The following is a 22,500-nucleotide window of genomic DNA, read 5'->3' on the forward strand; positions in this document are numbered from 1 at the left end:
ATTTTCATTTTTTTTTTTTTTTTCATTTCTATTCACGTTATTTTCCACTAAGTCAATCAAATCAACCATCATTTCATCATATGATTGTTAAATTGTTTTACCCGTCTGTGACGGTCCATTTCCACTTCTGATGGCAGTAGTGATAGTTCTCATACTCATTCAGCAAAATGAATCAATTTGTTAAGCTCTTGTGTTTTTGGCTTTTGGGTGGTGCGGGTGATGTAGCAACATCTGTCTGAGCAGCGGTGGGACACGCGACCTGGCGGCCGGTGATTCACACCTTCAACCTTTCAGAGCAGCATCAACAGCCTCCATATTTTGGTTGTCTTGACTCTGGCTCCATTGAGGGGAAGATGATAATCACTATGCAAATGAATGTGTGGAGGGTAGCAATTATGGGATTAAGAAAAACTGGCCCCGCTCTTCATTGACGTAGCATTTTATTAGTGCATTGTGTGGACAAAAAAAAGCCACAGCCTCTTTTGTGTCATTTGGATATAAATGAAAGCACGGAGGCTGATTCAATGTTGACGATGATATGTTAATGAGTTGCTGCACTAATGAAGAGGCAGCTCTCAGCCGAGCTGCAGGTAAGCCGTTGTTTTGACAGACGCAGAAAGCAAACTTAATTTGAATGATCGGCTGATGATTTACTAGTTGGACGATGATTTTTAATGGAGCACCCTTCCGCTAATTACGGCGCGATCCGGGAAATATTGAGCGAACACGGATAGCCCGGCTGCCTCGCCTGCTAATTCCCAGCAAACAAACACAGCTGGGTGTGAAAGGCGCGCCGGTGCCAGCTGCCATGGAAGGAGCGGCGCTGAACTCTGGCGCTTCGTCCGCATCTCCTCGCCGACCCCCAGCGACGCCCCGGGTGCCCAGCGACGCCCCGGGCGCCCGGCGCCGCGCTGCCGAGATTACTCCTGCTTCCTATTCCTGCTTCTTACTCCTGCGTCCACTCTGCTCCAACGCTGACCCTTCACAACTTACTGCTCTGCCATTACGGCCGATCAAGACGGCTGGAGGATTTCGGAAACTGAGAATATCCTTCAACACAGACTTTCTCCGTTTGTGGGTTTCTTGGTAATTGGCTCGTCGTTAGATCTGTGTGAGCCGCTCAGACTCGGAGCGGTGGACGGCGACCGTGTGAAGCGCTCCGTCGTGACGGCTGCTTTAAATTAGGCTCAAGTGGACGGCGGGTGTCTGAGTCGCGATGAGAGGGAGCTGTGCGCTGGGCCGCGACCTGGTGTTAACCTCCAATTGGAGACTGAGACGCTTCCTTTTTCCCTTTTTCTTTATCATCAATTCTTTGTTTCCTTTGACCAAATGATCATCATCACTTTGTTCCCAACACTTGAGAGGAAACGGAATAAAGTGTAGGGAGGAGGATTTCAACTGTGTACTTTATTTATGTGTGTGTGTGTGTGTGTGTGTGTGTGTGTGTGTGTGTGTGTGTGTGTGTGTGTGTGTGTGTGTGTGTTAGTGTATGTGCATGTGTATTTGTGCGTGTGTGGGCCTGTATTTTTGTGTGTGTGCATGTATGTGCATGTATGATGTATCTGTGTGCACGTGTCTTAGTGTGTTGGTGTGTGTGTGTGTGTGTACATGCGTGTTGGTGTGTGTATGTGCATGTGTGTTAGTGCGTGTGTGGGCCTGTATTTGTGTGTGTGCATGTATGATGTATCTGTGTGCACGTGTCTTAGTGTGTGTGTGTGTGTGTGTGTGTGTGTGTGCATGTGTGTTAGTGTGTGTATGTGCATGTGTGTTAGTGCATATGTGGTGCTGTATTTGTGTGTGTGCATGTATGCGCATGTGCATGTATGATGTACTGTATCTGCGTGCACGTGTGTGTGTGCGTGCATGTGTGTTAGTGGTGTGTGCGGGGGCCTGTATGTGTGTGGGTGTATGTATGTGCATGTATGACGTGTGCCTGCCCATGTGCCTTAGTGTGTGTGTGTGTGTGTGTGTGTGTGTGTGTGTGAGAGCCTACTCAGAATCCTCCTTGTTTTCTCAAACCAATCCACTCGGGACTTCCTGTCAATCCTTTATTCTCACTTGTCCCTCCTCTTCCTTCTCCTCCTCCTCCTCCTCTTCCTCCATCTCACCTGCTATCCATCATTCTCTCTGTGTTTCATCCTCTTCTCGGCTTCCTCCTCTTTTTTTTTTTTTTGTTTTTCTTTCTTATTCCGAATTCTATTTCCAGCTCTGACTTCTCTATCTCCGCTGGATTCTCACTTATTCTCCCCGTGTTCCCACCTTTCAAAAGTTTTTACAGACATGTTAAATGATGCATGATGAGTTTCCCTTGATGCTGCCTCTGGAGCTCAACCTGTTTTGCTTTCCTCTGAATAATATAAGCAGCGGTAACCGTGTAAGAGCACAGCGCTGTGTGCACTGAGCTCCGTCTCTGTTTGCGAGGAGCTCCGGTGACATGATCGTAGTGACATAATCATAATAAAAATCCATCCAAAAAAAATCATGTATTTATCCGGCATGTCAATTAAACCAATGCGTCATCCTTAGTGTGCGCAGCTGATCGCTGACTCCGAAACGTGATTCACGTCCGGTTGTGGATCTGAATAACATGCACAACAAGGCTGCGTGAAGACTGAGATAAAAAATACAGAACATTTTCCTCGATTGTTTCCATTTTTTTATCTCATGAATTTTGGATGAAGCCGTGTCGATCCCACGACGGCAAAGTTCTGAAGAGTCATGACTTCCTTAAATTGAACCGGTGTAAGTGGATGCGGCGGCCGTGCTCCCTGCCCGCGCGTTGAGATGGCGTCGGTTGAAGATGAGGTGTCTAAACGGCAGGCGCGGCTCTTTGTGAGCAGCCTCCCAGCCGCAGTGCGCGTCGTTTGCTGAGCTCTGTGTGGATTGTTCTATTTCAGCTTCTATTTCAGGTTTCAGCTTTGTTTTCCTGGTGTGTGGCAGTCAGACGCCATTTTATGCTCCGCAGCTCTGCTGTCGGCTCTGTCTGTTTACTGGTCCAACAATATCCGAGCCCACGGTATCCACGGTGTGGGCTACGGAGTGAAATTGATATAAAGACTGTGGTTTCAGTGTGTTTCGTAACACACACTCACAGTCTGCGCCGAGTTCCATGCAGCTGGTGCCTCGATTTGCATTTCTACAAGCTCACGCAGCCTCGTTTAGGAATGTGCATTGCATCATAAATTGATCCGGGACCAGTCCCCCCCCCACCACTCGCGCGTAACCTTTGGGTGATTGCCAGTTGCCTCTCCCAGCACGCCACCTCCTGCTCGCTCGGCTCCATGCGCTTGTGTACACAGCGGGCAGGATGGAAGTTTGAGACCGGGCATATGCTGCGATGCCGCCAAGAAAGGGAAAAGATCTTTGCGGCGACCTTCCTCCTCCTGGCGGCACCCGGAGCTTTCACCGCAGGAGCTCACTCCGATAGCACAGAGCGAGGACGGGGAAAAGGGGGAACGGGGGGAACGGGGGGAACGGGGACAACGGCCCTCCACAGTCCGGCCTCAGCCTCCGGCTCGGCTCCCGCCCCTCGACCAAACGCGCTGCAGGAGATCACCATCCAGCCAGAAAACATTCATTGGGAAGGCCAAGCCCGGAGGCCCCTTGATGTGTTTTACGCCCATCCATTCTCTGGCGCGGAGAGTCCCTGCCCATCCAAGATGTGTATCAGAGCATCACTTTCAGGGCAGCGGACGTGGGCGTCGGGAGGTGGGGGGGGGGGCGCAGGGGGCTTGGGCTGATGCCCTTTCTGTCGTCTTTGTGGCGGAGTGTCAATAGGGATTACCTGCTCTGCGACACATGTGAAACACCTTTAACAGTAATGAGCTTTTCCAGCAGAATGCACCCAACAGACCCTTACTTTTCGCAGCCTTCAAATTGCCATTATTTCCATGGTTACAGGAGGTTGTGCTCTGGCTGTTTGAAACCGCGCCGACGCCGCAGACTCTGCAGCCCGGCGCACCTGTTTCCCAGCAGATCGCTTCAAAACGGCAACGGCCGTGTAAATTTTTAGGGCGGCGAGAGCGATAACCACAGTCAGGAATGTCTCTTCAGCAGATCCAATTTGAGTCTGATGAGCGTAATCAGGAAGCCATCAGGTAAAGGAGTGATTGCACGGTGCCCCCGAGATAACAGGAGACATATTTGCACTTGAGATTTCAGCGGCAGGAGCGCGGCTTCCGAATCTGACTAGCAAATCTCAGCTAACCTATTGTTTCTCTCTCCTTCCTCGCTGTTCCGCTCAAAGGGGAAGAGGAATAAACCGGGCGTGGAGGCCGTAGACACTCCAGACTCGGCACGCGGACGAGGGGAGAAGAAAGCCATCAAGTAGGTGTTCGGGCCACGACCCTCAGAGATAATGAACCCTGTTCAGGTCCCACTTGAGAGCCTTGAATTCATACACCAGCAACAATAAGAAAGTTAATACAACAACAAAAAACCCCATAAAGAAACATCAGGGCTGTATCACTTTAAAGTCTCTACGAGCGGCTTGGGATCCTCTGTGACATTAGCGGCCACAGAGAAGGAAGAGACGTCGCCTCGTTCTGTTTGCAAGATGGAGAGTGATGAGGTCACTTCATTCACTGCCAGGGGCGGGTGGAGTACCCAGTGATTAACTCAAAGTATCTTTCCCGTAAAATGAATTTACCTTCAGTATGATTGAAAGTTACTCATATTAGCAACTTGAGTAAGAAGGTATGGGGTCAAATTGGTCCTCATGTTCTAGTTACTTCCAGTAAATTAAGGATTCTTTTTTGGGGGGAATGCTGCCATTTTCAAGTGGATCTAATTTGACTTCAACATTTATATTATCAATGTTCTTCAGCAGCTGTTATTGCCAAAAGTTCCAACCCTGCTGGAGGAAGAGGAGGGAGAGATGCCACCAAACTAAACAGCAAACCTGTTTTCAAATGGACCAACAAGAGACTTACGCAATGTAACTGACATAATGTAAAAGTACATTTCTTGCTTCACAAATATACTGAAGTAAATGTATTCTCTTCCAAAATCGACTCAGAAAAGTTTAGATTGCTTGGGTACCTCTTACATATATCGAGTATAAATGTAACATATAACTAGTATACATGTAACATATAACTAGTATAAATGTAACATATCACTAGTATAAATATAACATAAAACTAGTGTAAATGTAACATATAACTGGTATAAATGTAACATATAACTAGTATAAATATAACATATAACTAGTATAAATGTAACATATAACTAGTATAAATGTAACATATAACTAGTATAAACACAACATATAACTAATATAAATATAACATATAACTAGTATAAATGTAACATATTACTTGTATAAATGTAACTAATATGAATGCCGCATTTAACTAGTATAAATGTTACATATCACGAGTACAAATGTAACATATTACTAGTACAAATGTAACTAGTATGATAGGAACATATAACTCGTATTATTATAACATATCACTAGTATAAATGTAACATATCACTAGTATAAATGTAACATATAACTAGTATAAATATAACATATAACTAGTATAAATGTAACATATAACTAGTATAAATATAACATATAACTAGTATAAATAAAACATATAACTAGTATAAATGTAATATATCACTAGTATAAATATAACATATAACTAGTGTAAATGTTACATATAACTAGTATAAATTTAATATATAACTAGTCATAATGTAACATATAACTAGTATACATATAACATATAACTAGTATAAATGAAACATATAACTAGTATTAATGTAACATATTACTAGTACAAATTTAACATATAACTAGTATAAACGTAACAGATTACTAGTACAAATGTAACTAGTATGAATGGAACATATAACTTGTATTATTATAACATATCACTAGTATAAATATAACATAAAACTAGTATCAATGTAACATATAACTAGTATAAATGTAACATATAACTAGTATACATTTAATATATAACTTGGCTTAATGTTACATATCACTAGTATAAATATAACATATAACTAGTATAAATGTAATATATTACTTGTATAAATGTAGCTAATATGAATGGAGCATTTAACTTGTATAAATGTTACATATCACTAGTACAAATGTAACATATAACTGGTATAAATGTAACATATTACTAGTACAAATGTAACATATTACTAGTACAAATGTAACTAGTATGAATGGAACATATAACTCGTATTATTATAACATATCACTAGTATAAATGTAACATACAACTAGTATAAATGTAACATATAACTAGTATAAATATAACATATAACTAGTATAAATATAACATATAACTAGTATAAATGTAACATATAACTAGTATAAATGTAACATATAACTCGTATTATTACAACATATCACTAGTATAAATGTAACATGTCACTAGTATAAATGTAACATATAACTAGTATAAATATAACATATAACTAGTATAAATATAACATATAACTAGTATAAATGTAACATATAACTAGTATAAATATAACATATAACTAGTATAAATGTAACATATAACTAGTATAAATGTAACATATAACTAGTATAAATATAACATATAACTAGTATAAATGTAACATATAACTCGTATTATTATAACATATCACTAGTATAAATGTAACATATCACTAGTATAAATGTAACATATAACTAGTATAAATATAACATATAACTAGTATAAATGAAACATATAACTAGTATAAATGTAATATATCACTAGTATAAATATAACATATAACTAGTGTAAATGTTACATATAACTAGTATAAATTTAATATATAACTAGTCATAATGTAACATATAACTAGTATACATTTTACATATAACTAGTATAAATGAAACATATAACTAGTATTAATGTAACATATTACTAGTACAAATTTAACATATAACTAGTATAAACGTAACATATTACTAGTACAAATGTAACTAGTATGAATGGAACATATAACTTGTATTATTATAACATATCACTAGTATAAATATAACATATAACTAGTATAAATGTAATATATTACTTGTATAAATGTAGCTAATATGAATGGAGCATTTAACTTGTATAAATGTTACATATCACTAGTACAAATGTAACATATAACTGGTATAAATGTAACATATTACTAGTACAAATGTAACATATTACTAGTACAAATGTAACTAGTATGAATGGAACATATAACTCGTATTATTATAACATATCACTAGTATAAATGTAACATACAACTAGTATAAATGTAACATATAACTAGTATAAATATAACATATAACTGGTATAAATATAACATATAACTAGTATAAATGTAACATATAACTAGTATAAATGTAACATATAACTCGTATTATTACAACATATCACTAGTATAAATGTAACATGTCACTAGTATAAATGTAACATATAACTAGTATAAATATAACATATAACTAGTATAAATATAACATATAACTAGTATAAATGTAACATATAACTAGTATAAATATAACATATAACTAGTATAAATGTAACATATAACTAGTATAAATGTAACATATAACTAGTATAAATATAACATATAACTAGTATAAATGTAACATATAACTCGTATTATTATAACATATCACTAGTATAAATGTAACATATCACTGGTATAAATGTAACATACAACTAGTATAAATATAACATATAACTAGTATAAATGTAACATATAACTCGTATTATTATAACATATCACTAGTATAAATGTAACATATCACTAGTATAAATGTAACATATAACTAGTATAAATATAACATATCACTAGTATAAATGTAACATATCACTAGTATAAATGTAACATATCACTAGTATAAATGTAACATATAACTAGTATAAATATAACATATAACTAGAAAAATGTAACATAACTAGTATAAATGTGATATATCACTAGTATAAATATAACATATAACTACTATTACTTGTATAAATGTAACTAATATGAATGGCGCATTTAACTAGTATAAATGTTACATATCACGAGTACAAATGTAACATATTACTAGTACAAATGTAACTAGTATGAATGTAACATATAACTCGTATTATTATAACATATCACTAGTATAAATGTTACATATCACGAGTACAAATGTAACATATTACTAGTACAAATGTAACTAGTATGAATGTAACATATAACTCGTATAAATGTGATATATCACTAGTATAAATATAACATATAACTACTATTACTTGTATAAATGTAACTAATATGAATGGCGCATTTAACTAGTATAAATGTTACATATCATTAGCACAAATGTAACATATAACTAGTATTAATGTAAAATGTTACTAGTACAAATGTAACTAGTATGAATGGAACATATAATTTGTATTATTATAACATCACTAGTATAAATATAACATATACCTACTATAAATGTAGCATCTCACAAGTATAAATGTAACATCTCACAAGTATAAATGTAACATATCACGAGTATACATGTCACTTCTATAAATGTAACATATAACTAGTATAAATGTACATATAACGAGTATAAATGTAACATATAACTAGTATAAATGTACATATAACGAGTATAAATGTAACATATAACTTGTATAAATGTAAAATATCACTAGTATACATGTAACATGTAACTATTATAAATGTAACTAGTATAAATGTAAAATATAACTAGTATAAATGTAAGATATAACCAGTCTAATTTTAACATATAACTAGTATAAATGTAACTTTTCACTTGTATAAATGTTACATATTACGAATATAAATGTAACATAAAACTACTACTAGTAACTAGTAAGATATAGCTAGTCTAAATTTAACTGAATTGTTAAAATGACTTGTCTTAATGTCACATATCAGTAGTACAAATATAACATTTCACTAGAATAAATGTGACAAATTACTAGTATATACTATGTAACTTGTATAAATATAACAAAATACTAGTATAAATGTAATATATAACTAGTATAAATGTAACACAATACTAGTATAAATGTAACATATAATTAGTATTAATGTAACATATTACTAGTATAAATGTCACATATCACGAGTAAAAATGTAACTAGTATAATTGAAACATATAACTAGTATAAATAGAACTAGTATAAATGAAACATATAACTAGTATAAATGTAACTAGTATAAAAGTAACATATAACTAGTATTAATGTAACTATTAAAAATGGCACATACAACTAGTATAAATGTAACTATTATAAATGTAACATATAACTAGTATAAATGGATCATATAACTAGGATAAATGTCACTAGTATAAATGAAACATATAACTATTAAAAATGGCACATACAACTAGTATAAATGTAACTATTATAAATGTAACATATAACTAGTATGAATGGATCATATAACTAGGATAAATGTCACTAGTATAAACGAAACATATAACTATTAAAAATGGCACATACAACTAGTATAAATGTAACTATTATAAATGTAACATATAACTAGTATAAAAGTAAAAAACAACAAGTATAAATGTAACTAGTATAAATGAAACATATAACTAGTATAAATTATAACATACAGCTTGTACAAATGTAACTATTATAAATGAATCATATAACCAGTATAAATGTAACTAGTATAAATGAATCATATAACCAGTATAAATGTAACATATAACTAGTATACATTTAACATACAACTAGTATAAATGTAACTAGTATACATTTAACATACAAATAGTATAAATGTAACTAACAACTAGTATAAATGCAACCAGTATAAATGTAACATACAACCAGTATAAATGTAACATACAACAAGTATAAATGTAACAAACAACTAGTATAAATGCAACCAGTATAAATGTAACATATTACTAGTATAAATGTAACAAACAACTAGTATAAATGCAACCAGTATAAATGTAACATATAACTAGTATAAATGTAACAAACAACTAGTATAAATGTAACTAGTTTAAATGTAACATACAACAAGTATAAATGTAACAAACAACTAGTATAAATGCAACCAGTATAAATGTAACATATAACTAGTATAAATGTAACAAACAACTAGTATAAATGTAACAAACAACTAGTATAAATGCAACCAGTATAAATGTAACATATAACTAGTATAAATGTAACAAACAACTAGTATAAATGCAACCAGTATAAATGTAACATACAACAAGTATAAATGTAACAAACAACTAGTATAAATGCAACCAGTATAAATGTAACATATTACTAGTATAAATGTAACAAACAACTAGTATAAATGCAACCAGTATAAATGTAACATATAACTAGTATAAATGTAACAAACAACTAGTATAAATGCAACCAGTATAAATGTAACATACAACAAGTATAAATGTAACAAACAACTAGTATAAATGCAACCAGTATAAATGTAACATATTACTAGTATAAATGTAACAAACAACTAGTATAAATGCAACCAGTATAAATGTAACATACAACAAGTATAAATGTAACAAACAACTAGTATAAATGCAACCAGTATAAATGTAACATATTACTAGTATAAATGTAACAAACAACTAGTATAAATGCAACCAGTATAAATGTAACATACAACAAGTATAAATGTAACAAACAACTAGTATAAATGCAACCAGTATAAATGTAACATATTACTAGTATAAATGTAACAAACAACTAGTATAAATGCAACCAGTATAAATGTAACATATAACTAGTATAAATGTAACAAACAACTAGTATAAATGCAACCAGTTTAAATGTAACATATTACTAGTATAAATGTAACAAACAACTAGTATAAATTGAACCAGTATAAATGTAACATATAACTAGTATAAATGTAACATACAACTAGTATAAATGTAACAAACAACTAGTATAAATGCAACCAGTATAAATGTTACATATAACTAGTATAAATGTAACATACAACTAGTATAAATGCAACCAGTATAAATGTTACATATAACTAGTATAAATGTAACATACAACTAGTATAAATGTAACAAACAACTAGTATAATTGCAACCAGTATAAATGTAACATACAACTAGTATAAATGTAACTAGTTTAAATGAAACATACAACTAGTATAAATGTAACAAACAACTAGTATAAATGCAACCAGTATAAATGTAACATATAACTAGTATAAATGTAACATACAACTAGTATAAATGTAACAAACAACTAGTATAAATGCAACCAGTATAAATGTTACATATAACTACTATAAATGTAACATACAACTAGTATAAATGTAACAAACAACTAGTATAAATGCAACCAGTATAAATGTTACATATAACTAGTATAAATGTAACATACAACTAGTATAAATGTAACAAACAACTAGTATAAATGCAACCAGTATAAATGTAACATACAACTAGTATAAATGTAACTAGTTTAAATGTAACATATAACTAGTATAAATGTAACTAGTGTAAATGTAACATACAACTAGTATAAATGTAACTAGTATAAATGCAACATACACCGTGTATAAATGTAACATAACTCTTATACATGTAACCTACAACTAGTATAAATGCAACATACAACTAGTATAAATTAAACATATAACTAGTATATATGTAACATACAACTATTATGAATGTAACATATAACTAGTATACATGTAACATACAACTAGTATCAATGTAACTAGTATAAATGGAACATATAACTAGTATACATGTAACATACAACTAGTATCAATGTAACTAGTAGAAATGGAACATATAACTAGTATGTCTTATTTCTTCACGTCAGGTACTCAGGTGCGTCCTCCGGAGGACCCCGTAGTGAAAAACCCTCGTAACGCCTTTAAACAAAACTGCCGTGGTCTAATCACATTGATCTGATCTGTGTCATCGTACCTGTGCCAGAGAAAAGTTTTGGCAAGGGAGGCACGCTGCTCTTATCTCTCCTACACTTGTCTTATCTCGGACTTGGGAGATAACAAGTGTCCCTGAGAGCCTGCAGCCGCCGCTCCGTGCCGCTTCCAAGAGCGAAAATTTGGGTAATGGCGGGAGCTGGAAGGGCCTGAGCTTTCTGCAATTTGGCTTCTCTGCCGGTTCACACAGGGAGGAAAACAATCAGGCCCATTTTCAACGGCTGATTAATGGAGGCGTTCGGAATCAAAGGAGACAGTAGGTCAGCGGCAGAACATGTCAGCTCTGTAATGCTGAGAGTCATGTTCAGCTCCACAAAGGGCCTCCGTCAACCCGACCAGAACCTCCTCCCCTCCGTGCACGGGCGGGGCTTTGTTTACATCAGGTTGTTTGCTTCCACATGTGCTTTAACCTTTTCTATACGGGGAGAGGGAGAGAGAGAGAGAGAAAGAGAGAGAGAGAGAAAGAGAGAGAGAGAGAGAGAGGAATCCCATCCCAACAATGTTGTCTTGGTGAATGTGTTGTTTTTATTTTGTTTCGTTTTCGTCCCCCCCGGCTTGGTTCCTCAGGTCGCTCGCCCATTTTCCTTCTTCGTCGGCTGCGGGAGCGTCGGTCTGCTCCGCGCTCATGGTGTCGGCTTCATCTCTCTCTCTCTCTCTCTCCCTCTCTCTCTCTCTCTCTCTGCTGTCTGACGTGTATGACATCACTGATCTGCTCTCCTCTTCCTCCCTCGCCGCGGTTGCACCTCTTAACGCTGCCTCACGCTCCCTCCAGACTCCTCCTCCGTGAAGACCCGGGCGCCCGGACGCCACGCCCCCCAACGTGCTGCATCGGCAGCGCCGTGTAACTCTGCTCTCTCTCTCGCTCTCTCTCTCTCTCTCTCTCTCTCTCTGTCGTCCGTGTGTGGTGTGTGTGTGTGTGTGTGTGTGTGTCGCCGCTCGGCTCAGCCAAGGCTTCTCTCCTCCCCCCTCTTTTTTTGTTTTTGGTTGTTTTATTGTGAAGTAAGCGATTGGAGGGAGTCGTTAGGCATGAAGCTAGGCCTCCTCATCTCGACGCCCGGCCCGCCCCGCCGGCGCCCGGGCCGCCCCGTCTCCCGCTGTGGTTTGTTGTGAGGCTCCTGTTGCTCTGACCTGTCTTTCTCTCTGGCCCAGCGATCTCGACAGAGACTTTTGGAATAACAATGACAGCAGCACAGAGCAGCAGCGGTGGAGCTCGTATCCGCCCAAGGAGTTCGTTCTAAACATTTGTCCCTATGCCCCGTACGGAGAGCCCCGCCTCACGCCCAAGTGAGTCTTGGTCACAGGCCGGTAAGAGACTTTCTCCCCAGCAGGGCTGCGCTGAGGCAGGGGCATGGACACTCCCACTCCTCCCTCTCCTCCTCTCTTTTCCTCTATTCTTGTCTCCTCCTTTCTCTTCTCCCCTCCGCCCTCCCCCGCTACTCTTATGTCCCCTTCGCTACTCTCCTCTTTTCCTTCCTCCTGTTCTCCGCTTCCTCTTTGTCCTTTTCCTATCTCCTCTCCTCCCTTTCCTTTCTTCTCCCCTTCCTTCTTACCTCCATTCTGTCCTCTCCTCTCCTCCCTTTTCCTCTCCTCTCCACTCCTCCTCTCCTCTCCTCCCTTCTCCTCTCCTCTCCACTCCTCCTCTCCTCTCCTTTCCTCTCCTCTCATCTCCTCCCTTTTCCTCTCCTCCCCTCTTTCTGTGCTACGCTGTCTGAGCAGCATATGCCTGAAAGCATTATTATAAAACATTCTAAAAAAATTGATGGAATAATGGCTGCCAACTTGAAGTGCACCTGCTCTCACAATGGGACTGCTGCCTTGATTAAGTGTGGATTTTTGTATGGATATTTCGAGAAAGGCGTCCCCGAAAAGCCTGTCCCAATTCATAGAAGCATATTTTATGCATAATTTGGCTGCCAACCACTTTAAGAGGAGCCACAACAGCAATAAAGACCCTTCCAATGTATAAACATCTGGGACGTACAAGGGTTACTCATAATTACTCATAATCTGCCCTGGAAACTTGCGAGTGCATAAATGTCACGCAGGCAAACATTACGCATCGCCACGGCGACGGCACACCACTATCCCTGCGGCCGACGCCCGCGCTCACCGCTCGATTTCCCCGTCGTCCGCTAATGGACGCGCAAATGCCTCCCAGTCACTGCAGCCCTGCCCGCCCAGCTAACGCTCCGACTTCTAACCTATCACCTCTCTCCCATGGGGCGTAACCATGGAGACGGACAACCCTCGTAGCCCTCCTCGCCTTGACAACGTGTTTAAGCATTAACCCCACATCTCTGTGACGTGCGCCCGCCGCTCTGCCTCCCCTCGCTCTGTGTTTGTCGTGGAGGGTTGACCGGTTATGATGTGGTGCCAGTGCTCACCTTGTGCTTTCAAGTAATCCATTTGTGACCCCCGCCCCACCCTGCCCCGCCCTGCCCCCGCCCCACCACCCCACCCCCACCACAACACACACACACACACACACACACACACACACACACACACACACACACACACACACACACACACACACACACACACACACACTCCTCTTTTCCCCTCCAACCTGGCATATTACGTCTTCAGGTCGTAGACCCACCGAGGCGCCCACGCTCGCTCCTCCTGCGCGGCGATGTTTTGGCAATGCGTCGTCCTCGCAGCCGATATGGCGGTGGAGCTTCGCACCCTCGTCCGATGACACCCCGGAAGGTTGCGTGCGCGCCGCCCGCCCGCCCGCCTGCCCAGCCGCCACCCCCCCCGTGGGAACCAGCGGGGTGTCTCGGCTGGCGCTGAGCGGGTTAAACCGCCCGGGGAGAGCGCGCAGCGCGAGACTTATGAAGACGCTGGGAATATAGATTACTGTCTGGAAAGGCGGCACGCAGATGACGGCTGTTGATCTCCGGGATTGGGCTAATGCTTTTTAAAGTTAATTTCTTTCTGGAAGTAAAACCCTCAAGGTTGTCATTTACGCTTTATATAATGTTTTTCTTTCTTTCTTTCTTTCTTTCTTTCTTTCTTTGCTGAAAGCCGCTCAGCTGTCTTGCAGAAAGACGAGCGCTGCTGCACAGCGATAAACGTTAAATAGACAGAAAAATTGAACGACAGGAAGGATGTAACGCCGGCACGGGACGGGGCTGGAGTTTGGCTGATTTACGTCCTTCCCTCCCTGTCAAGGCTTTTTTTTTTTTTTTTTTCCTTTTTTTAAGATTCCAGCGAGATCAGCAGCTTTCAATCTCGGCGGTGACGCCGGGCCTCAATCAGGTTAACCACCCACCGTTATCAATCTCCATATTTACCTCATTTATTTGCTCCGGGTTCGATGCCGACAGATCATCCTTCAATACTGACCTTGTGGAACGACGAATGTCACCGCCGGTCACGACGCGACCTGAGATGAGTCGGCTCCTCGGTCGGACACGCCTCGGCTTTACCAATCCGCTGCTGGGTGCTTTGCGTCTGATTTAGGGGTTATTTGAAGAGCCGCGCTTCCATCCCCTTCACCGTCAGTCAGCGGGAAAACACGGAATCGGAAGCGGAAAATCCGGGTTCATAAAGCAAAACTCCTCTCCAGGATTTTCAGTCAGCCGTGTGGGTTTGTGGATCTGCATCCACCCAGGAGGTCCAGCTGATGAGGAACCGTCTGATCGGTGCACGGAGGGAGGCGAAAACATGGAAAGAGGACTTTAGCTCTCTGAACCTGGATTTATCCACCTCAGCCGATATTAAATTGCCGTTTTCTCTCACTACAAAAGCCTAACGGACGGCTCGTCTCTCCGCGGTCAAGACGCCTTGCCGTGTTGGTCGATGGGATAAATGAGGCCAACGGCCTCCGCTCTGGCGGCGAGAGCGGCGGCAGCGGCGGGAGCGGCGGCAGCGGTGGGAGCAGCGGTGGCGGCAGCGGCGGGAGCGGCTGCGGCGGTGGCTGCGGCGGTGGCAGCGGCGGCGCCGGCGGGCTCCGGCGCTGACGGATTTCACATCTGAGCGCTCAGACGGGTCAATCGTTCGGGATTATACAGGAAGCGCCGGTGACCTTCAGAGACGTCGGCGGCGCCGTGGTCCCCGCCTGGCGGAGAGCAGAACAAACTCTGCAGCTCGCATCTCGCGCTGCCCTGCGCCGGGGAGGACCCTGAGGCCCGGCGTAAATAGGACGCGCTCGGTGTCACCAGGGGGCGCTGACGGGCTTCAGTCCCGACGGTCGCTGCTGCCGAGGCAACGGTCGCTCCAAATCCCGGCGACAAGTTTATTTGACGTAAAGGGGATTTACATCCCGAAAAAACAGAGAACCCATTTAATTTTGTGGAACTCCCCTCTCCGCTCCCCGACAGCTTCATATGCATATACTGTATATTCAAGACAATGTGACCTTGAAGGCCTCGCTTAGTACGGTTTTTAATTTGTTTATGGGGTATGACTAAACAGTCCCAGGGTCTAAGATGCTAGAACTGAAGCACTGTGTTTAGTAGAACCTTCAAAGGCCTGACGGCCCAAATAAATCACACACACACACACACACACACACACACACACACACACACACACACACACACACACACACACACACACACACACACACACACACACACACACACACGATTTACTGCCCCCCCAAGCAGCCAAGCATTGTGGTAAAAGCCTCTTATATAAATGTCAGCCTTGGCACAAGACCCGGACCGAACGCAGTGGAACTGGACTCTGCGCTTCGTCGTTATCAGATGTTTTAATATTTCTTCCTAGTTTAGTGTCGGACCGGAGCCCTAAATAGTCGAAGCGACGATCCGCTGGTCGCACGTGAGTAACCTCTGGTCTCCTATCCAGCTGTAAAGCTCTACACCCGAAAAAGTGGGCTCCGCCGTGCGCCCCAAGCTGTCCGCGGGCTGGAGGTTTTCCGGGGGCCACAGCGGAGGGACCGACACGCCCCGGCTGCAGGAGGCTAACAGCTTTAGCATCGTTAGCGTCGTCCTCCGCTTCCCTGGGCTTCACCTTCCACAGGCTCCCAGCGATCTCCCACCCTCCTTCCCTCCTTCCGTCCTTCACTCCCTCCTTCCTTCCTTCCTCCCTCCCTCCCTCCCTACTTCCTTTCCTTCCTGCCTTCCCTACCTTCCTTCGTCCCTTCCTTCCTCTCTCCCTTATACCCTTCTTCCCTCTCTCCTTCCTCCCTTCCTCCCTCCTTCCCTCCTTCCTTCCTTCCTTCCTTCCATTCTTCCTTCCTTCCCTCCTTCCCTCATTCCTTCCTGTCTTTCTTCTTCCCTCTCTCCCTCTTGCCCTTCTTCCCTCCTTCTCCCCCCTCCCATCCTCTCCCCTCTCCTCTGCCCCTCCCTTCCTTCCCTCCTTCCTCCCTCTCTCCCTCTTTCCCTTCTTCCCTCCCTCTCTCCTCCCCTGCTCACTTCCTTCCCTCTCTCCCTCCTTCCTTCCCTCCTTCCTCCCCCTCTCCCTCTTTCCTTCCTTCCCTCCCTCTCTCCTCCCCGGTTCCCTTCCTTGCCTCTCTCCCTCCCTCCTTACTTCCTTCCCTACCTCCTCCCTCTCTCCCTCTCGCCCATCTTCCCTCCCTCTCTCCTCCCCCGCCTCCCTTCCTTCCCTCCCTCCTTCCTTCCTCCACTCTGGACTCCTCCGGCCTCTTCCATCCTGCCTGTCGCTCGACCCGGACACCTCTCCCTCCCTCTCTCACTCCGCTGACCTGCTTTGCCTCCTGCGTCAAGTGTTGAATCTTGATTCCTCTGTGTGTCTCTCCTCTTTTTCTCCCGCTCTTTTGGGTCTTATCTCTCCCCTGGCCCCCCCGACCCGCTCTCCGCACCGCGGCCTCTCCCCCGCTCTCCCCCGCTCTCTCCCTCGTAGCGGGGCGTTGTCGGGGGGTCAGCGGGGGGCAGCAGGGGGGCTTGGGGATGACGGTGGGGGGGCTTGTCGCAGCGACAGCGTGAGGAGCACGGCGTCCGAGGGCGTGAAGGCCGGGAGGTGGCAGACAGTCCAGAGCCACGTGCAGTCCGGAGGATTGAGGCCCAACAAGTGAGTTGAGAACCGAGCAGCAGCCAACGCAGTGAACACGCCAAAACATTATTCACAGCATGTGTGAATGTCACGCCACATGTTAAGTAACACAGCGTATGCAGCCGTTATGATCTGGGCTATTGATGATTAAACAAGTGGATGGAGTGTGGTGTGTCCGTGCGTGTGTGTGTGTTTGTGTGTGCACACGTGTGTGTCACATTTACAGGTGAGCACAGAGCAAGGTGTGGTGACTGGGAAATGAATATAAGAAGTCATGATTAGACGTCTGTGCTGAACCCCCACTGACGCACGTCGCCGAACCAACACCTGACACTGAGGCTGCAGAGCTGCGTGACACACCGAGCTGCACACACCGAGCTACACACTGAACTTCACACACCGAGCTGCACCGAAAAACACTGCGACGGTCTGAAACAGACACTCTGAAAACACCATGTTGCAATGCTCTGAACCACCCTAAAAACACTGTGTATATTTGGCCCCAGAACACACCCCGACTGCATCCACGCAGCTCTGCCACGGAAAGTTTCACACGTTCCCGGAGCCGCCAGCGAAAGCCGCCTGCATTCCACCGGAAGTAATGCCTCACAAATGAGACGCTCTGCCTTTCAGTTGACCAATTAGAAATTAACAATCCATCTTCGCCACCGACCGCAAGTGCTCGCTCTCCTCTCCTCCTCAGCCCCAAGCATGTAGAGCAACGTGATCAAATTTGCAAATGAGGAAGTTCATTTTCAGGGTTTTTTTTTTTTTTTATCCCTACATTTTTTTTTTTTTTTTTTGCACCTTCCTTTGGCACCTTGTGCCTGTGATTTTTCCCTCCTCTCATCTTTCTCTTTGCCCCCCGTCTATAATTGGATTCTATTTTCAGGCTGCTATAAGTGTCTGTGTCGCTTGTGTTTGTGTCTCGCACCCCATTTTCTCTTTGTCTGTCTCGCCCTCCGTCATCGCTCCTCGTCGCTGCAAATAAAAATAAAAATCTGGAAAAATGAAACCTTTCACAAGACAGAAAATCGTGAAAATAAACAATGGGTTTATGTTTCCTTTCTGCTGGAAAAAGAAAACAAACATAAATTAACTGATTTGGAAGTGTGTGTATAAGATCATTCAGATAGCTTAGTGTTGTATTCAGGAGAAATAGTTAAAATCAATAAATGACTTTTCAAAGGGAACGGAAGACTGCTGATCCCCTCCACTCGGGGAGAAGATATTTAAAGACACCATTCAATATTTTCAGAAGGTTTTACAGACATCTTCATTTCCGAAAATATTTAGAAATTTCGCCCCATTGCCAGATAGTTTGGTTTGATTCAAGCCTTTTTTTAATTCAAAATGAAACTTTTTAGCGTCTTCAGCATTGATTTTATTTGCAGTGCCAAAAAAAAGGAGTTTCACTGCCACGCTGGAAATCCATCACCTGTTCCTTCTTTTCACCCCCAAAATGTCATTTTTCTTTCTGCACAACCTTGCTTTCCCCTTTTTATCCTTATTATGGCGCTTAAGTATGATTGATAGTACACTCAGAGCCTCGTGCAATATTGTATTAGGTGAAGAAAAGCAAAGCAGAGCACGCTGTACCTAACTGATGTGAAAAGCTTTCGCATGACCCAGTTCTGATCGCCGGGTGACACAGGGATCTGCCAGAGGAGGATAAATATAGAGAGTTTGGAAAATATCAGAAAGAGCGTACAGGATAGCGAGGAGCCTAAAGTCTCCCAACAAGGAGACGGATGTTGTCGGAAAGCCCCGGCGTCCCACGTTGCGAGAGCGTGTCTTTGTAAGGTCCTGTTAAATGGACTGGCAATGACACATTAGAGTGAGATAATGGGTCAATTGAAGACTATTTACGGCGGGGAGGAGTGGAAAATGAGAGTGGCGGCGTTGGGCGAGGGAGGAGGGAGGCATGCTGCTGGAGGTGGTTGGCTGGTGGGACGGCGCTCAGGGTCGAGCATGTGCTTAAAAAGAAAGAGAAAAAAAAAGACCCATAGAGGAAGGAGGAGAGGCAGCCACACAGATGGAGAAAGTGGCGAAAGGATGGAGACAGATGGGGACGAGGAGAGGCAGCGGCAGGACGACCCCCCCGTCGCCGGTGCCGCCACCGGTCCCGCTGCCGCCGCCGCCGCCACCCGGCCGCGGGCCCCAGCACCGCTGCACGGCCGCGCGCACCGTGCACGCCCGCCCGCTGCCCGCGCGCTCCGCGCCCGCACGCAGGCAGCCCGCTCACACCGCCCACGCACACAAGCCGAACACACACCTGCACGCCGTGCACCTGCACGGACACGCCGCCAGCCAGCGCCCCGCCCACGGCGAGCACTCAGACTGCAACATCTACTGCTACCTCTGCTACTGCTGTTACTGCTGCTGCCTCATTGTCCTCTCTTTCTCTCTCCTCTTCCTTCTCTCTCCAACCCCCCACACTCCTTCGCCACACCCCCCCCTCCCCACCTCCTCCTTCCCTTCATCTTCATCGCCACCATCCACTTCCTGCCTGGACGTTCCTCCCTGCCTCTGTCCCGACGTCACGCTCACCTCGGCGCCACCTTGCGCCGCCTCCGCCTCCATCTCAAACTTGTCCTCCTCCCTCCCGCCACCCCACTCGCTGACCACCCGTGGGCCGCTCACTCCCTCTTGTCATGGCTCTCAACCCCCCTCCATCACCTCCCCCTCTCCCTCTCCCCCTCCCTCACCCTCTGACCGCCCGCTCCCCGCCCATCGCCCGACTCTCTGCCGCCGGCGGCCGGCCTCTCGCTCCCTGCCTTCCCTTCTCCTCTGCCCCCCCAGCTTTGGGGACCCGGCGGTGTCCTCCACCTTGGAGCGCGTCCCCCCCGCACTGGCCAGGCCCCGGACGCTTCTGCGGCAACAGAGTCTCCAGCAGCCGCTCGTCCACCCCCCGGCCCCGGGCCTCAGCCAGCCGCCCACCACGTCCCAGAGCCTGGGGCAGCTCAACACTGTGCCCGGTCAACCCGGGGCTCCCGGGGCAGGGGGAGGAGGCGGCGGCGGCGGTGGAGGCGGAGGCGGCGGCGGCGGGGTTGGAGCCGGACGAGGGGCTCCCCGGAGCACGCGGGGGAGCCCGGCGGGGGCGGGCGCCTCCCGCTATAGGGGAGGCGGAGTAGCGGGGCGCTCCCGTGCCACTCCTGGCAGCTGGGATTATATGATGGGCCAGATCCGAAATCGTGGCCTGGATGTCAAGTCCTTCCTGTGAGTCTCCACTTTTCTGTCCGTGTGTGTCTGTGTCTTCTATACCTGTGTTTCTTCTATCTGTGTTTAAATGATAAATTATTAAGTAGATGTTTAATCTTATTTGATAGATTCATGTCATGTTTAATACTTGAAATCCTCTTGGTGTGTGTTCTTTATTATGCTCCTGACGTCCAGGGAAGCAAAGAATTTCTACACTGTGGTTCAAATGGCTCATGTGTGTGTGTGTGTGTGTGTGTGTGTGTGTGTGTGTGTGTGTGTGTGTGTGTGTGTGTGTGTGTGTGTGTGTGTGTGTGTGTGTGTGTGTGTGTGTGTGTGTGTGTGTATGTGTGTGTTTGCTTTTTGTATGAACTTGTTAATGTGGGTGCATGGCAGTGTGTGTTTTTGTGTTTTTGTGTACGTATGTGTGCGTGTGTGTGCAATTACAGTAAGCACAAGGCAGATTTTTTACTACATATGTACATGTACAAGTATGTGTGTGTGTGTGTGTGTGTGCGTGCATGCGTGCGTGCGCGCACGTGTGTTGATGTGGCTCCGTCATCAGTTTCAGAGCAACCTTTACAGCTAATTCTGGAGGCAATTTGGTGTTGAGTTACAGATGCAATTCTGTGCATTCTAATATGTGATTATGCCAAGAAAATCTAATCCAGGGGAAGTCAGAGGTTAAGCTTATATTTAAAAAATCCATTATAAATGTAAATCAGGCTGTCTTTCAACCCTGAAGCCCAGTGGTGGGTTATTATCAATCACTTACTAATACTATTAAGATTACATTCTGTTGACTGGCTGGCGTTCTGCGTGGCCGTTTGTTTTCCTGATATATTTTATGATCCTTTAGAATCGATTAAAATGGAATGTAATATGTTGAGTAGATCATGAGCAATGATGCTTCTCGGCGTTGGTCCACATGACTGCACAGCCCTATATTATTTATGGGATGAAATTAATTAACTGCCTCCATCTTGAAAGTTTAACGCTATCCGTCAAGGGCCGCTCCCTCCTGCTCATTTCAAACCAATACAGCGGCTTGATGAAAGACGAGGAGGAAGTTGGAACATATTTGGGCTATTTTTCCGTCCCGCGCCGCGATGAAGTGTTCAATGTTTACTGTGCACGCTCCGCCACACACTGCGGCGTAACATCTGTTTGGATGGCGCTCTGCCTGTCTCCTGCAAACCTCTTCCCCAGGACCCCACTCGTATTCATAATATTTATTGTGAGACACTGTCATGAAAAGTCATTATATATTTTGTATTTACACCGTCCCACTCAATTACATGATGTTGTTATTGAAACGTCTTCTCCGCTGGTGCTTGAATGCAAAGTTTAGGAGACACAGCGGGCAGCCAATGCATTATTCATGGATGTATTCACCACCCCCCCCCCACCCCCCTCTTTCTTTCTCTGTAAGTTTTAGGCTAA

The 22,500-nt window shown here is 43.3% G+C and overlaps 1 protein-coding gene across 1 annotated transcript in view; it reads left to right on the forward strand.

The window, feature by feature from the left end:
- Window positions 1-22,500, forward strand: part of syt7a (synaptotagmin VIIa) — a gene marked incomplete at both ends in the record, with an annotated part of 77,500 nt that overhangs the window by 36,316 nt on the left and 18,684 nt on the right. Inside the window, 3 exons of the mRNA XM_080002628.1 lie at window positions 4,247-4,326; window positions 13,024-13,158; window positions 20,662-21,078. Of these exons, the coding sequence (XP_079858754.1) occupies window positions 4,247-4,326; window positions 13,024-13,158; window positions 20,662-21,078 (632 nt within the window). The remainder of the gene's footprint in view (window positions 1-4,246; window positions 4,327-13,023; window positions 13,159-20,661; window positions 21,079-22,500) is intronic.

Source organism: Zeus faber (assembly GCF_960531495.2).
Source record: "Zeus faber genome assembly, chromosome: 6".
Lineage (NCBI taxonomy): Eukaryota > Metazoa > Chordata > Actinopteri > Zeiformes > Zeidae > Zeus > Zeus faber.